This window comes from Callorhinus ursinus, unplaced genomic scaffold, assembly GCF_003265705.2.
Source record: "Callorhinus ursinus isolate GAN/ISIS: 27379988/994484 unplaced genomic scaffold, GSC_fseal_2.0 scaffold87, whole genome shotgun sequence".
NCBI lineage: Eukaryota > Metazoa > Chordata > Mammalia > Carnivora > Otariidae > Callorhinus > Callorhinus ursinus.
Genome location: NW_027397149.1, coordinates 2413818 through 2429928, shown reverse-complemented (window position 1 = coordinate 2429928; position 16111 = coordinate 2413818). Strand labels below are relative to the sequence as shown.

The window sequence follows — 16111 nt, the reverse complement described above, 5'->3', positions numbered from 1 at the left end:
TTCCAGGCGGTGCTCAGGACGTGATCGGGTACCCAAGGCATGCAGTTACAAGGGCACCCTGGCGTATGCCATACAGACATAGGGTCCACTGACAGAGGCATTCCAAGGTATACCAAGCTGGATGGGCTGTGCTTTGAAGTGTGGTACACTGGCCTAGGCCAGGGATCTGCAGATTATGGCCCGAGGCCCACATCCAGCCCACCACTTGCCTTTGTAAATAAAGTTTTATTGGCACTCGGCCACGCCCATTCATTTCTGTATTGTCTACGGCTGCATTTGGGCTACAACAGCAGAGTTGAATAGTTGGGACGCACACAGTATGGCCCTCAAAGCCCCAAATATTTACTGCCTGGCCCTTTGCAGCAAACGTTTGCTGACCCCTAGCCTAGCCCATGAGATGTGGGGCAGCATGCTGCCACCCACTGTCCACTGGGATAAACCGTGCTACCCGGAGGCACACTGGGACACATACACACATTGTTACGAATTCTTTAGTGCCTTCGTTTCTTCCCTTTCACTGGCTTTCAAGGGTGAGCCGAGTTCCGGGACCACGACCATGGCCAGAGCTGCCTAAGAGTCCATGGTGGGTGTGGCAGGTGGCTGTGGCCAGCAAGGAGAGCGGTCCTCATCTGTTGTCCTCGCCACATCCCGGTCCCCAGATCTGGTCCCGGGGGCAGGGCAATCAGGAAGCGGGCAGAGCATATGAACATATGTTCCTTGAGGCATGTTCCAGGGATACCTGTGGGTCACGGTCCGCCTGAACACGGCAACCTAACGGCACACCCGTGTCTGCAGAAACCGCACGTGTGTCCCCGAGAACCGAGAAGGCGCGGTGTGCACATGCAGCATGCCGATAGATGACGTGGTCGAAGCGGACGTCTATCAGCTGGACCTGTGGGCTGGGAAGCAGCAGCTGTGGGGCGGCTCCTTCCAGCCCAGCGCGCATGGTGAGTGGGGCCAGCGGGGCAGGGGGGGGGGTCCCAAACCCCAGCCGGCCTCTGGGGCAGGGGAGGCAGCCTCCAGTTGGGGGAGCAAGGTGCAGGCAGTCTTCTGCGTATTCCCAGACATGATGAGGTTTTTGCCCCTTTCTGGGCCTCAGTCCTCCCATCTCTGAAATGGGACTGGGCTCCATAGTACATCAGGTCCTCTTCAGCTTTTATATTTCAACCACCTGACTTTAAGTGCCCAGACTGGGGACTTGAGATGAAGCGTACTTAACAGAAGGCAAGTTGGCTGCAGAGAAAAAACTGAGCTGGGCACTCTCCTTCCACCCTCTGTCACCTGGTCCGCTGCTGCTGCTTCAGGCAGTCTGGACCATGGAAGGCTGACATTATCCTGGTAGTCAGAGGCCCCGCCGCAGTTCACCATGATTCTGCTGTGGCGTAGTGACGGGAGTTTAAAATACCATTTATTGCTGTGTGACCCTGGGCAAGTCAGATTACCTCTCTGAGCCTCGTTTTCCAGAAGAGAGTTATCCCCATTTTACAATTGAATATAATATAGAGAAGGCAAGTAAACCTGCCTAAGGTCACACAGCTACTAAGAATCAGAGGAAAATTCTCGCGGGTATCCACAGAGTTCACGGGCTCAGCAGTTCCCGAAGGGCCCGTTCATGCCGCCCACGGTCAGTGGGTTGTTTAAACAGACCCGTGAACGAACCCATGAATTAAAAGCATTTCTGCACGTGTGCAGTGATTTTAGTACATGTTACATACCTATGGTCTCCTGGATAGGATTGCTTAAAAGGAGACTAAGTTTTAAAACACATGAATCAAAATAAATGGAAAAAAAGTAAGAACATAGTACATAGATGTGGCCAAAAGTGTGAAGGACAAAGGTGAAAAAAAGGCAAATTTGGGGTTACTTTGGCTCACACATTTTGCATTTCACTGTAGAAAGCTGGTTAATAACCATGAGTGCTAAGCAGAGTTTTAGCAACATTATAATCAGTATTATGATTGTCGTTCTCTGCTGAGACTCAATCCATGTGGGATTCCAGAAATGTGCTATGGAGGTGTGGTTCACTAAAAATCTAAAGATTGATTTATTTATTTGTTTGAGAAAGAGAGGGGAGGGCCAGAGGGAGAGGGAGAGAATCGCAAGCAGACGCCCCACTGAGCACGGAGCCCGACGTGGGGCTCGAGCCCCTGACCCTGAGGCCATGACCTGAGCCCAAACCAAGAGTCAGATGCTTAGCTGACTGAGCCCCCGAGGCGCCCCCCAGGTTGACTAACAGTCTAAGTGACCGGTGTCCCGCGGGCCATCCCCTTCCCCTCACCTGGACAAGGGCCTCACCAGGCACCGCTTCTCCACAGTGAAACCCAGGACCCCCGGGAACCTCACGGTTCACCCCAACGTCTCCCACACGTGGCTGCTGATGTGGACAAACCCGTACCCTAGCGAGAATCACTTGTACTCCGAGCTCACCTACATGGTCAACATTTCCAATGAAAACGACCCCACGGACGTGAGTGTGTGCGCTGGGGGGTTTCTCCACACCTCCTGGGACTCAGGCGGGTGAAGACTCGGGCCCTGAGGCCTGACTGCAAAACCGGGGACCTAGAGCCCGACTTCCACCCTGGCTCTGTGCTGGGTTCAGCACTTTTTCATGGAGAGAGGAGGCTGCAGGCTCAGAGCCTTCCTCCCCAGAGAACCGGTTCAGCCATCATTTAATGCTGTCGCTCGGTCCTCATTGCATTGACTTTTCTGGGATGCTAATGACATCTGCTACGGGCTTTGCCATCACAACAGTGATTGCGGGGTTGCTTTTTAAATGAAGGTGGTGACAGGTTTTTAAAAGGGAGAACTGATGGCCAGCAAACTATCCAGTAAATACTAGCAGGGACTGTATGCGGCAGGTGGCTTGGCTCCCTTCCTTTTTAGTTTCTGGTGGGGATGAAGCTCATTTCCTCCCGCCCCCATTTCCCCCTCACACATTCCCAGGGGAGGGACAGCATCTGAACCGCACAGAGCTGGGTTCCATTGCCTGCTTGCACTCGTCAGCTGCATGATCCTGGTCATGTCACGTAACCTCCTCGTACCTCAGTTGTCTCCTCTGTAACATGGGGCTAGCAAGAGTACCTACTCCATGGGCTACCAAGGGTGCCGAGTGTGGGCCGGGCACCCCGTGTGTCGTCAACATTGCTCTCCTTTTCTCCCGAGTGCCACAGGCCTTGGAAAGCCCCATCTGCCTTGCCCTCCCACACCTTGGTCTGGAAGTGGCTACATCAGACTCGCCGAGGGCCTCCTCTGAGGCACGCCCGGTGTCCTGGGACCCAGGCTGGCCTGGCTTCTGCTGCCAGGGAGCAGGCTGCACACGTCTTAAACTCCCACATCAGCCTCTGGCTGCTTCCTGTCTTCCTCCCTCAGCCAGCGAGGGGGAGTGTGTTGATTCATAGCTCTCGGGCTCAGGTGTGGTTTCCCACCTGGCACGGGGCCATGGGGCCATGGTGTGGGGTGGGAGCGGGAATGGGGCAGTGGGGTTCTCACAGAGGAGGCCCAGAAAGCATTGGGAGGGGCCGCACAGATGCCAAAGACAGAGATGCCAAAGACAGAGGCAGGCTCCATTTTGTAGGGAAATCCCCTCCCCATGTTCTGGGAAGTGCAAAGCTTATTAAGAGGGTAGAGAAGGGTGTGACCTATAGGGTCCAAAGCAGTGTTCCTTATTTGCTTATCGTGGCTGGCTCCAGGTTCCAGGAATCTATCCCGCCCTTGGCCCCCGCTCTATTCTGTATTGGCTTCATTTTTAGGGAGGCTCTTCCCTCATGTAGTGGCCAGTATATCCACCAGCAGCTCCATGCTACATGCTAGCTACCTGCTCAAGCCACAGTGGGAAAGGCTTTTCTTTCCCCAGAGTCCCAGTAAAAGTTCTGGGGCCAATGCCCAGTTGCCTGGCTTGGGTCCCATGCAAATCTCTGAACCTGGCCCAGGCTGTGGGCAGGAAAGAGGGTGCTGTGCTCTGATTGGCCAGAGGTGAGTCACGTGCCCACCCCTGGACCTGCAGTTGGGGTCAGCTCCACCCAAGCCAGATGGGTGGAGAATGAGGAAGGGGTGGCTCCCCAGAGGAAACTCCGGGGAAGGAAAAACAGGGACAGGGCTTGCTGAGACACAGTCAGGTTTGGGATCTGGCCCCAGACTCCAGCCAGCAGGGAAAACTAATCGGTGTACCCAGGCCATGACTCAGTTGTCATATACACACCCAGTGCTGCCCAGGGCCTCCGAATTCTGGGTCCAGCTTCTCTTGTTGGTGGGGAAGAAGCTATTGAGACACCCCTCACCCATCCCTCCCTTCCCCAGGGACAGACCCAACCTATAGAATTCCCCTTATTGGTCATTGGCCAGAGCTGGTCACATGCTCCTCTCTAATCAGTCACAGGCTAGGGAATGGAATGGCTGCGATTGGTCTCAACCAATGAGGATTAGTCCTGGAACTGGAGCCAGAAGGTTCCCTGTAGTCTCCACGCTGTGCGTTCCACGGGTGGGATCAGTTCTAAGGAGACATCTTAGAAGTTTGCTCCGGGATTTGAGGGATAAATCTACTCAGGGTCCTGGATGATTTCTGGGTAAGGTTCCATAATGGAGGTGGAGTTTTGGCCTGGGTGTTGAAGGGTGTATAAGAGTTTTCTAGATAGGGAAGGAAGGGAAGGGTAGGCTGCATGGAGGGATCCACATGAGCAAAGACTTGGAGGTACAAGGATGCGTGGCATCTCTTGAGGAGTATGGGGATGTGGTGGTGTGTGCAAGGTCATGAATGCCACGCTCGTGGACATAATGGTTCCCATTTCCTGCATGCCTGGAATGTGCTAGGCTCAACCTGGATCACTGTCGGCTGCGAAAGCCCAGCAGGTGGGAGGGTGCTGGTCTCTCCACTTTAATGACAAGGAAACTGAGGCACAGGGATATAGACATAACTCGCCCAGGGTCGCTGGAAATGGCAGAGCTGGGGTTGGGAGCCAGGATTTGAACTCCGGAGCCTGTGCTGTTTCTCCCGCCTTGGATCTTTGTCTCAAGGGTGGCCTCCCAAACACCTGGCCTCTTTGTTGAAACACAAGCTACAAGTAGTTCCTCTGATTTCACTTCCGTTTCTTAGTAAAACATTTCCCAATCCCCTACTCCTCTCCAGGGTGTACGATTCCTTTAGAGAACTAGGTCCAGCTGTTCGTTCCCGCTTACCCATATTTAGAAAGAGAAGAGTGAGTGTCCTCATCTTCCTGTCCTCATTTCCTCCCTCAGCCCCCTCCCCAGCCTCACTCCACTGGGAAGCTCCAGCTGCCCTCCAGTCTCTCCAGCGACCTGTTGGGGTTCTTTGCAACACCTCCCCTCGGCTCACTTTACACCAGACCTGTTTCTCCAAATATGCTTCCAACCCACGAGCAGAAGCACAGCTGCAGAGGGATGGGCCTGGCAGGGAGAGGCGCCCCAGGCAGAGGATTTGGGCTACTCCCATTCCATCAGAATCGATCTGGAACACAGATTTTATTTCATTTTTTAAAGTTGTTTTTTAAATAAAAGTAGTACTTAGTTGTAGTAAAAAATTCAAATGGTATGAAAGGACTCGGCTGCAGCTGTGGTCTCATCTGAGGCTCAACTGGGGAAAGACCTCTCCCTAGTGCCAACCGCGATGTTGGCAGCATTGTTCCTTGCAGGCTGCCGGACTGGGGGCCACAGGTTCTCACTGGCCCTTGGTGGGAGGCTGCCCTGAGTTCCTTTCCTGTTGTCGACTCAAAACCAGCAGAGGAGAGAGCATCTCCTAGCTCATTGGAATTATAGCCTTATGCGATATAACCCCATGCATGTGGTCCCTACCTACCCACCACCTTTGCCTCATTCTGTTGAATAGGAGCAGATCACAAGCCCCGCCCACACAAGAAGAGGGGGTTACACAGGGGTGTGATGCAAAGTGGGGATCAGGGGGCCATCCTAGAGTCCATCTTCTTGTGTGTGTGTGTGTGTGTGTGTGTATGTGTTTGTGTGGCAAACAACACATGCTAATTTTCATTTACCTTTTTCACTGAATAACAGGTCTTAGAAGTCCCTTCCCAGCAGTGGGAGCAGGGCTGAGATTCTAGGCCAGGGTTTGGGCTTGAGTAAGAAGGCTCCAGAGAGCCCACGGAGGAGAGAGGGGGACACGGTGACCTTTTCTGTGCTCTAGAAAGGTCTTTGTCATGCTTCCTGCATGCCAGGCCCTGTCCTCCGTGCTTACCCATATTAACCCTCACAACAACCCTGGGGGGTATGGACTTCTATTATCACCATCTTGCAGAAGGATCATATCAAGGTCTAGAGAGGTTATGTCACTTCCCTAGGGTCCCACAGCTAGAAAGTGGCAGTAGGGACTCTTTCCTCATTTTACAGATGAGAAAACTAAAACTCGGCTTGCCCGAGTAATGTTGCCTGGCTCATCAGGGAGCCAGGTGGCGGGGAGGTGGAGCAGGGTGAGGGCCAATTCCCTGACTCCTCTCGCTTGACTCTGGTCACAGTCATGGTGAAACAAAAGGCCTAAATCAGAGGAATAACCAGATGCCCAGGCTGGTGGCTCTTAAACACTGTGGGCTCAGCTAAGGAGACGGCAGCAGGGGTGGGAGGTGGGACGTCCTATTCCCACAAGCTGGAGCCCTAATGTGTCCCTTTCCTCTACCAGTTCAAAGTCTATAACGTGACCTACATGGGGCCTGCCCTCCGCGTGGCAGCCAGCACCCTCAAGTCTGGAGCATCCTACAGCGCACGAGTGAGGGCCTGGGCTCAGAGCTACAACAGCACGTGGAGTGAGTGGAGCCCCAGCACAACATGGCTTAACGGTGAGTGTCCACAGGGAGGCATGGGCAGGTGGAACGTCTGCTCGGCACTTTTATTCTGTGGCCAGACACTTCCTCTGGCTGAGTGTCCGCGTTTCCATCGCATCGAGTGCCTCGAACCGTGGGTAACAGGATTACTGACTGACCTGGTGTACTGGTCAGGGTAGGTAGGCTGGGCTGCAGTAACAAATGAGCTCACAAGTTCTAGTAGAAACACGGTAGAAATGTATCTCTTGCTCACGTAACCGTCCGGCATGAACTTAGCTGGTTTGTGGGTGGTTTTCCTCCCTGTGGTTCCCTCATTTCCTAGGACAAAGATTCTTAACCCTTGTGTATCATGGACCCCTTTGGCAGTCCAGTGAGTGGACTCTGTGGACCCCATCTCAGAATACTATTTTTCAAATGTAACAAATAAAATATGTAGGATTACAGGGGAAACTAACTTTATTGAAATGAGGTTATAAAAATGTTTTAAAATATATTTGTTGTCTACGAATACAGGTTTTCTTAATTAGCACTGTAAAAACAAGATCTAGTGGTACTTCTAAATACTGTCATTTCAGAGTGGGTGAGCGTAAATGATCTTTTGTTGATTTCTGTTGGTGCTTTGTGGCTGATGCTATTACTATGGTGCTTTGCTCTCTCCATCCCTAATGGGAGGAAATGCGAGGTATCAGAACCTAGTGAAAATAAAGAGGTTATTTCTTACCCATCAAGTTCCCAGACCCCCAAATTCTATCAGCAACCTTGTTGGAGATCCATGAACCCCCAAGTTAAGAATCCCTGTTCTAGGGCCCTACCATCACCTGCATCTAGCCAGCAGAAGGGGCTGAAACCAGACCTGCTTCTTAAAAATCCAGAGCCCAGAAGTGACACATACCACTTCCTCTCAGATTTTCCTGGTGGAACCGGTCACATGGCCACACATAGCTGCAAGGGATTCTGGGACATGTAGTCCCTCACTCGGTAGCTGCAGCCCCCAACCGCTGTTTGCAACACTGTTCCTCGTGGCTTTTTGCAATAGAAACATTGAATTATCCCATGTAATGTGAAGTTTTACAAGGGGACCTTCCCTGGTTTATACAGCAGCTCAGTGATCTCACCCCAGGGGCTTGTCTTCTTTCCCTGTTTCCCTCCTTAGCATAGGAGCGTTTTATCCTTTGACTTGTTACCCCATGGCCCCAAGGTGGCTGCTGTCCACGCCCTCCTGCCCCAGGGACGAAAAGAAATGAAAGGCTGCCACAAGCAAGTGCACCTGGTGCATCTCTTTCTTTTAGCAGGAAGCAAAAATCTTACCAGAACCTTCCCTAGCGGACTCCCCCTTGCATCTCATTGGCCAGGACTGTCACAGAGCCTCTCCCAGCCGCAAGGGAGGCTGGAAGCTTCCTGGAAAGGAGAAGAGGATAATTATGACTGACCCAAACCTCAGGGTGGGCACATTGCTCCCTCCCTGGCAAAGAAGAGGGGGGTAGCTGTTGGGTAGGGGGGGCTGCCTTAGGCACTGTCTATACCACGGAGGAGGAATAGGGACTGTTGTCAAGATTCACCGAGAGAAGGGGTCTTCAAAGTACTGGGCACAGTGGCCGTTGGTGGGTACCCCAACCAAACGCCCCCACGCCCCTCTCCACATTGCTCATCTTGTCCCGTGGTTGTCTCTGACCCATCTGTGGGCTGCCAGCTCCGTAGGTAGGGTCCGCTCTGTACCTCTGGTGCCCGGCACAGCACCAAGCACACGGTAAGTGCTGGGCAGAGTTGCATCACCCTGATATGATTCTACCATTGACCTGGGGAAGGGAAGAGAAGGGGAGAGAAATGGCTTGTATGGAACATATACGACGGGCTGGACGCTCATTCGTTATTTCCACAAATATGCATTGAGCTCTTGCTGCATGCCTGGCCCGGGGCTCGACCCCGGGGAATCAGCAGTGAACAAAACAGACAAAAACCCTTGATCTTGTGGGATTGACATTCTGGAGGGGAGACAGAAAATAAACAAGTAAACAGAAAAACAAATCAGAGAGATCTTGATCCAGGTGACAGTAGGTCTGGAGAGAAAATAAAGCGGGGTGAGGGCACGGGGGGATGGGAGGGGGCACCAGGAGAGAGGGCGTGAGGGAACTTTTTGGAGCAGGTGACTGTGGCATGAACGAGAAGGAGCCAGCTGGGACCCCAGCAAATGCTTCCGGACGGGTGAGCCCTGTTCTGAGTGCTCTGTGTATTACGTCGTGTAATCCCCACGAGAGCCCTGTGATGCAGCGGTCTATTAACCCCAGTGTACAGACGAGGCACGGAGAAGCTGAGTCACCAGCAAGGATATGACAGGGTCAGGCTTTGAACTCCGGTAGTCCAGCTCCAGAGCCACTGCTCTTGACCTCTGGGCTTCAGGAAAGAGAGAACAGGAAGTTCAAGATCCTGGGTGGCACCGAACTTTGGAGGAGCAGGGGACAGCGAGGCAGCCATGTGACAAGGACTCAGAAGGAAGGGATGAGGCGGGAGGGCCTGGTGGTGGCCAGTTCACACGGGGTCTCAGACGACCCTTTCCCAAGGCTTCGGTCTCCGGCTCTGGGAGGCAGAGAGCAGGCGGTACCCCGCATGATGCAGGCTCACGGCTTCCCTCCCATTCCAGACTATGAGCCCTGGGAGCAGCACCTGCCGCTTAGCATCAGCATCTCCTGCCTTGTCATCCTGGCCATCTGCCTGTCCTGCTACATCAGCATCATCAAGTGAGTCCTGGGCTTCAGCACGGGATGCCACCGAGCCGGCTGCCCCGGGGTGTGCAGTGGGTGGGAAGCCCCCTCTGACCTGTCAGCTTCCAGTCCCTTTGCTCAACAATAAGTATTTATTGAGCAGCTACTAAGTGCTGGGCATTGAGGCAACAGCCGAGAGCAAGCCTGACCAGGACCCCGTGCTCCTTGTGGGGAGACAGAAGACGCCAAGTCAACCAGTAACCACAGTTGGTTTCCATAGCGATCCATGTGCTGAAGGGAATTTACCAGGGCAAAGGGGAGAAATGTTCGGGGTGCTGTGTTGGATGGGGAGGCCAGGCAGGCCCCTTTGAGCTGAGGCCTGACGGGGGAGAATGAGCTGGGGAAAGACCTTCCTCCGGCAGAAGGGAAATGGGTCACCCTGGGTACCCAGGGTGTGGTTCACACACAAGGGGTACGTGGCAGTAGAAAGAGGAATGCTAGACAGTTGCCTCAATGGAGTCTGGAGATCTGGGTTCAGATCCTGGGCTTGGAGCTCGGTAGCTTTGTGGCCGAGAGGCTTGACCCTCTGTCCATCTTGGGTCCCTCCTTTGCAGGTTGAAGGAGCATTATTTCATGAGTCCTAAGAGTCCCAAGAGAGTCCTGGATCACAGTGGGTGGGGAGGGTAGAGGAGCCTTGTTTCCAGTGAGCTCAGGCCCTTGGAATCATGGTGTCTCATGGCCTCAGACCTCGCATCTCTGAAATGGGTCTAGCGAGCCCTGGCTCACCCCATAAGGCTTAGCGATGGCTGGGGATTGACCGAGGGAAGGCGTCTTACACTTTGCAGCTGCACAATAAAGAGAGGCTCCCCTCTTCGTGTCATGTCACTAATGGTTCTGCATGACCCCGGGCTGGTCTTCTCCCCTTCCCTGAGCCTCAGTTTCCCCCTCACCTGTCCCCCCTCCTGCCTGGAAGGCCCTTTCCCCGGGCATCTCTGTGGCTCCCACTCCACCTTCAGTCGCCACTCAGAAGTCACCTCCTCAGAGATTCCTTCTTGGATCACACTCTCCATTCCCCCCACTTCCCCATCGTCTTTATTTTTATTCATGACACTTAAGTAGCTTTGGCTGATGTCTCGTCTCTTCTAGAAGGTCAGTTCTGCAAGGGCAGGGATTTTGTCTGTCTTGTTCACTGTTGTGTTCCCAACGCCCTGGCCCAGTGAGTGGCACATAGTAGGTGCTCAGTAAATGCATGCCGCCTGACCGAGTGGAGTGGATGAGGGCCAGTCAGAGGTGATGGGAGACCCTCCCCTCCCAGCACCAACACTCTGTGGCTCCAGACAGACCCGGGCAGATTCTCCGGGTCTCCTCAGCTTCTCAGACCATCGCTGATGGGGAAACCCAGAATTCTCTCTCTACCGCTTGGGTTTCTCCTAATTCCCTGGGGCTTGTTCCCACCGAGGACAGTGGTGGCCACGTCAGGAGACCCATCCTCCTGGGGCACAAACCTGGCTGTTCTGCCCACAGTCCAGTGGTCACTTCCCTTCTGGGCCTCAGTTTCTTCCTCTGTAGAATGGGTTTAGGGCAAGACATCTGAGAACCACTCAGCGTGGTCTCTGACCCCATCATGGAAGGAGCACCAGCCTGGCCATGACATCCAATACCTCTTCCTTTTCTTTTTCAGGATTAAGAAAGGATGGTGGGACCAGATTCCCAACCCAGCCCACAGCCCCCTAGTGGCCATAGTCATCCAGGACTCACAGGTAGGAGCGTGGGCTGGGGAGGATGCTTCGGACTGCGTGCGGCAGGAGATAGGAGTCAAAGCGGCTGGGATGTTAAGGATCTCGGGTGGCTTTTGGAACTGCCCATGGGAAGTCAGGAAGGTTCCAGGGTCTCAGCAGCTTCTGTGTGGTCACTAGGAGCCCAGAGGGCTTCCCTCCCTGCCCCTTGGCTCCCATGGCCACTCTTCAGCCAGAGCGGGCTCCTCTGGGTCGGTCACTTGGTTTCTTACCTCCCTTGGGAAGGGAGCTTTGCTGTGTCACAAATCAGCCCACAATTTAGAGAGTCAAAACGACAACCATTGATTTAGCCCTTGCTTGTGCAGGTGGGCAGTCTGCGCTCCATGCACTGGTGTGGGTAGAGGGATCTGGCCTAGGCCCTTTCGGATCCGGAAGTCGACTGCCTCTTAACTGGGGCGTGGGGGTGACTAAGCCGTGTCTGTCATCCCCGAGCTGGCTGGCCCAGTGTCACATCCAAGGCATTCTCTTGGTCAAAGCGAGTCGCCTGGTGAGGCCAATTTCAAGGGGTGGGAAGAGCTTCAGAGCACGGTGGCCATTTTTACCATCAGCCCCAGCAACTTAGTATCAGGGCAGTATCATTGATTCCCAGGATGCTGAGGCTCAGAGAGCTGAAGTGACCCGATTGGACCTCTGGCTGGTATGATGTCAATCTTTACCGCCTTTTTGCAGCAAACACTCACTGAGCATTGCTGTGTGCCAGGCTGGGCTACAAGTCTTCTCCATCCTGTTTCATTGGCTGTCTCCGTATTTTAGGTGTCACTGTGGGGGAAGCGGTCCCGAGGCCAGGAACCAGCTAAATGCCCGTATGTATATGAACTTGACTCACAGCCTATGTGGATTTGGAAGGGATTGGAATTGGGGCAGTGGGCCCACCTTAAGAGTGGGGTCACACCCTACCTCCACGTCTGCCTTTTCCTCCTTAGCATTCAGCACTTGTCCTGTGACATTGGGCTTTGAGGGGTGGCAGGAGGAGGGGTGGTCTGGGGAGGCGGGCATGGTGGCTAAGCCCCCTGAGTTTCACTGGGAGGGGGGTCAGACCCATGCTGAACCCCCTTGGAAATGTCAGTCTGGCCTGAGCAAGGCTGATAGAGGTGAAAGCTGAACAGTGGTTACAATGTTGGCAGAATTACATACTGGTTGGCAGAGAGCTGCCATCTTGAATCCTTGAGAACCTGATCATCACCCTGACCTCCCAACACCTCCATCACCTCTAGCTCCTCCCTCACACGGCCCCAGCCTAGGACTCTGTGGCCACAGTCATTACTTATGCTGTGGTATTGATAAATATTTTAGATTGATAAGTATTTTAAATATCATTGTCCCTGACAGAGACTTTTCCTTATTCAGTAGACTGAGTTTGTATTAGCTGCCAGGTTATGGGCGGCCTCCAGAAATCCCAAAATAAAACACAGGCCCTGCCTTCAAGGAGTTCCCAGTGTGGTAATGGAGATAGACTGATAGATTATTGATTGTGAAGTCAGGAGGCATGTCTGCAACAGATAGACATCAGTCCGGGATGGTTTCAGAGCCAAGCTTTGAAGGGTGAGTAGGAGTTTTTCTAGCGGAGAAAATGAATCCTGACTAAACTTTTCTCTGCTCTCAAAGACACTGGAAGACCTGTCTTACCAAGCTCCTGCCCTGTTTACTGGAGCACAGCATGGACACGGACGAGGACTCCTCTAAGACTGCCAGAAATGCGCCTTTCCAGGCTCCTGGAAAATCAGCATGGTGCCCTGTGGAGGTCAGCAAGATGATCCTCTGGCCAGAGAGCATCAGCGTGGTGCAGCGTGTGGAGCTCCTTGAGGCCCCGGTGGAGAATGAGGACGAGGAGGAGATGGAGGAAGATAAAAGAAGCTTCTGCCCATCACCCGAGGGCAGCGGGGGCAGCTTCCAGGAGGGCAGGGAGGACATCGCAGCCCGGCTGACGGAAAGCCTCTTCCTGGACCTTCTCGGGGGGGAGCCTGGGGGCTTTTGCCCACAGGGTTTGGAGGAGTCCTGCCTTCCTCCTCTAGGAAGTGAGTGCCCTCAGATGCCCTGGGCTGAGTTCCTGGGTGCGGGGCCCCAGCCTCTGCACCCCAAGTCCACTCCTTGGGCCTCTCCAACCCCGAGGCCAGCCAGCCCGGCTTTCGTGGAGATGCCCCCTGTCGTCACAGACAACCCCGCGTACCGCAGCTTCAGCAGCCTCTTGGGCCAGTCCGCAGCCCCCGGGGAGGGTGACTGCCACCCAGAGCCAGCCGAACGCCCCGGGGAAGCAGACCCCGGCATCCCCTCCGCCCCCCGGCCTGAGCCAGAAAGCTGGGAGCAGATTCTGCGCCAGAGTGTCCTCCAGCACCGGGAGGCCCCGGTCCCTGGCCCGGGCCCCAGCAGCGGCTACCGGGAATTCATGTGCGCCGTGCAGCAGGCCTGTGCCCCCGACGCCGGGGTGGCGGGCTCTGGTCCTTCCGGGGAAGCAGGGTACAAGGCCTTCTCCAGCCTGCTCCCGGGGACATCTGGGGATGAGGCCAGCCATGGGGAGGGGGGCTACAAACCCTTCCAGAGCCTCACTCCTGGTGGCCCTGGGGCCCCTGCCCCCATCCCCCTGTTCACCTTCGGACTGGACGTAGAGCCAGCGCACAGCCCTCGGGCCTTGGTCCTCGCAGGCAGCGCCCCAGGGCACCTGGATGTGGAGCCGGCGGGGAAGGAAGGGGACAGCCACAAGACCCTGCTGGCCCCGGAGCAGGCCACAGACACCCTCAGGGACGACCTGGCCGGCAGCATCGTCTACTCGGCCCTCACCTGCCACCTGTGTGGCCATCTGAAGCAGTGGCACAGCCAGGAGGAGCGTGGCAAGGCCCACGTGGTGCCCAGCCCCTGCTGTGGCTGCTGCAGAGACCAGTCCTCGCCCCTGGTGAGCCCCCTGCGGGCCCCAGACACCCTGCCAGGGGGGGCTCCTCTGGAGGCCAGCCTCTCTCCAGCCTCCCTGGCCCCCTTGGGCATCTCAGAGGAGGGCAAGCCCTCCCTGTCCTTCCAGCCTGCCCCCAGCAATGCACAGAGCTCAAGCCAGACCCCCACAGAGATGGCCATGCTCTCCACTGAGCCCACGTGCATCAGCGCTTCTTAGGTGTGTCCCCCCCCTCACCGCTGTCACGGGAGGGCCTTAGCCAGGCCTGTGACAGGCCTCCCCCGCCTCCCCGGAAGGTGGCTGGGCTGGCAGATTTGCGAAAGTCTCGGAAAACCCCGGTATGAAGTGGTGAGGTGGTCTGATGTGGGATTACAGATACCGGACCCCCCCACCCCACCCCATCTCCCAGCCTTGGTCTGGGCTCAGCATATCCCATGGGAGTGGATGGCATGGGGTCGAGGCAGCTTCAGAGATCAGGAGTTCCTTGGGCCCCTTGGCTTGTGCACCAGCCATTGGCCACTTCATCGGTCCCCAGCTTGTCCAGGGTGCTGTCCCTGTCATGCCTCCCCCCGACCCCAGGCCTGCTTTGTCCACCATGTCTTGCCCAGCCCTGGGATTAGCTGCTGCTGCCTGTGAATTGGACGCCGAGCCCAGCAACTAACCAAGCCAACAGGGGAAGGATTTGGAAGCCTTGGGAAATGGATGGGACATTAAAGTTCAGGAAGGGTGGTCATTTGGCCAGAGGCGCCCATTCATTCAACAGACCTCCCTTGGGTTGACACTGGAGGTGGGATCTGGGCTGGAGTGGGGAGGGCGTGCTTCGTCAAATGCAGGCAACAGACACCAGAGGACACGGAAGGTTGTGATCGTCAAGCCATGACGAGTTGCCATCAGGGTCCCACATGACCGTAAGACTGGGGACTCCTGTGAAGCACGGGGCCTCTCTGTGCCCCCATGGATGCTTGCTGGCAGCCATGGAGACGCCAGACAAAGAGAGTGGCTCCGGTCCAGTGACCCTGACATGCTGGGCGTTCCAGACGGACCACACCAGGCACACTTAGCCTGCACATTGACCTACCCCTCAGGTTGAGTAATGCTTGTTTGCATCTCAAAGATTGTTTTATCACCTGGTATTTGTCTAGGCTGGGGAGGGTGGAGCAGGAGGGTGTGGAGTTTTGTATAAATAAAGGCTCTTTATCTCCTTCCCCGCCCCCTCCTTCTTAAATAAACATACTGCTGGACCTGGTTGTGAGCACTTTGTCTCCTCTGTTAACTCGAATCTTGCCGTCCAGGGGAATTGAGGTCCAAGAGATTAAGTAACTTTCTGTCTCTACTTGGGTTCCTCCGAGACCGCGATTCAAGTGCAGGTCGTTGTTTTAGGAGGTGACTCCAGGACACCTTGCTCAGGAGGGGGCAGTGAGTCAGGGAAGGTCAGGAGGTAGGAAAGGGTGTGTTACCCAGCAGGGCTACTGACCTTCACCCCTCTGGGCGCCTGGGATAGCCATGCAGGACGCATGCCTAAAGGGATCCCTGCAAAGGTGAAGGAGCTGGGGTGCTTGTCCACCAGCTTCCGTCTGGTCGAGGGCTCCTTCCATAGGCATTCATTCTCCAGCACGACTGGCTGCTCCCCAAGGCCCCAGGCTGAGAGTAAAGACTACTGGAGCACACTTTGGCACGTCGGGGAGACGCGGACAGAGATTGCCGGCAGCTGCTACACTTTGCCAAGTCACACAGCTAGTTAGTGGCGGGCCCGTCCATAGATGAACCCAGGCAGGGTCTCCATTAGCCAGGCTGTCTGTAGGTGATCCATGCTCGACATCCAGGCAGACAGCATGAAAACGCAGATGGGATTTAAGCTCTTATGTCCGTGATCACTCTGGTGTCTGAGTAGCTACCCTGATGGCCACACTTGCAAAATAGGTGGCTTGGTTGTCTGAGGTTCCTTTCTGTTCT

The 16111-nt window shown here is 55.0% G+C and overlaps 1 protein-coding gene across 7 annotated transcripts in view; it reads left to right on the top strand.

Annotated features, from left to right (window-relative positions):
- IL4R (interleukin 4 receptor) overlaps window positions 1-15399 on the top strand; it is a 37313-nt gene extending 21914 nt beyond the window's left edge. For 5 of the 7 annotated variants that reach the window (XM_025853979.2, XM_025853980.2, XM_073888148.1 and 2 more), the window contains exons 5-11: window positions 796-947; window positions 2316-2467; window positions 6641-6797; window positions 9421-9517; window positions 11163-11241; window positions 12031-12080; window positions 12883-15399. In XM_025853979.2, the coding sequence (XP_025709764.2) occupies window positions 796-947; window positions 2316-2467; window positions 6641-6797; window positions 9421-9517; window positions 11163-11241; window positions 12031-12080; window positions 12883-14377 (2182 nt within the window). In that variant the 3' untranslated portion in view covers window positions 14378-15399. Of the gene's footprint in view, window positions 1-6; window positions 108-795; window positions 948-2315; window positions 2468-6640; window positions 6798-9420; window positions 9518-11162; window positions 11242-12030; window positions 12081-12882 lie in introns of all 7 variants that reach the window. The other 2 variants (XM_025853983.2, XM_073888150.1) reach the window with 2 other exon arrangements.
- Window positions 15400-16111: the final 712 nt, after the last annotated feature.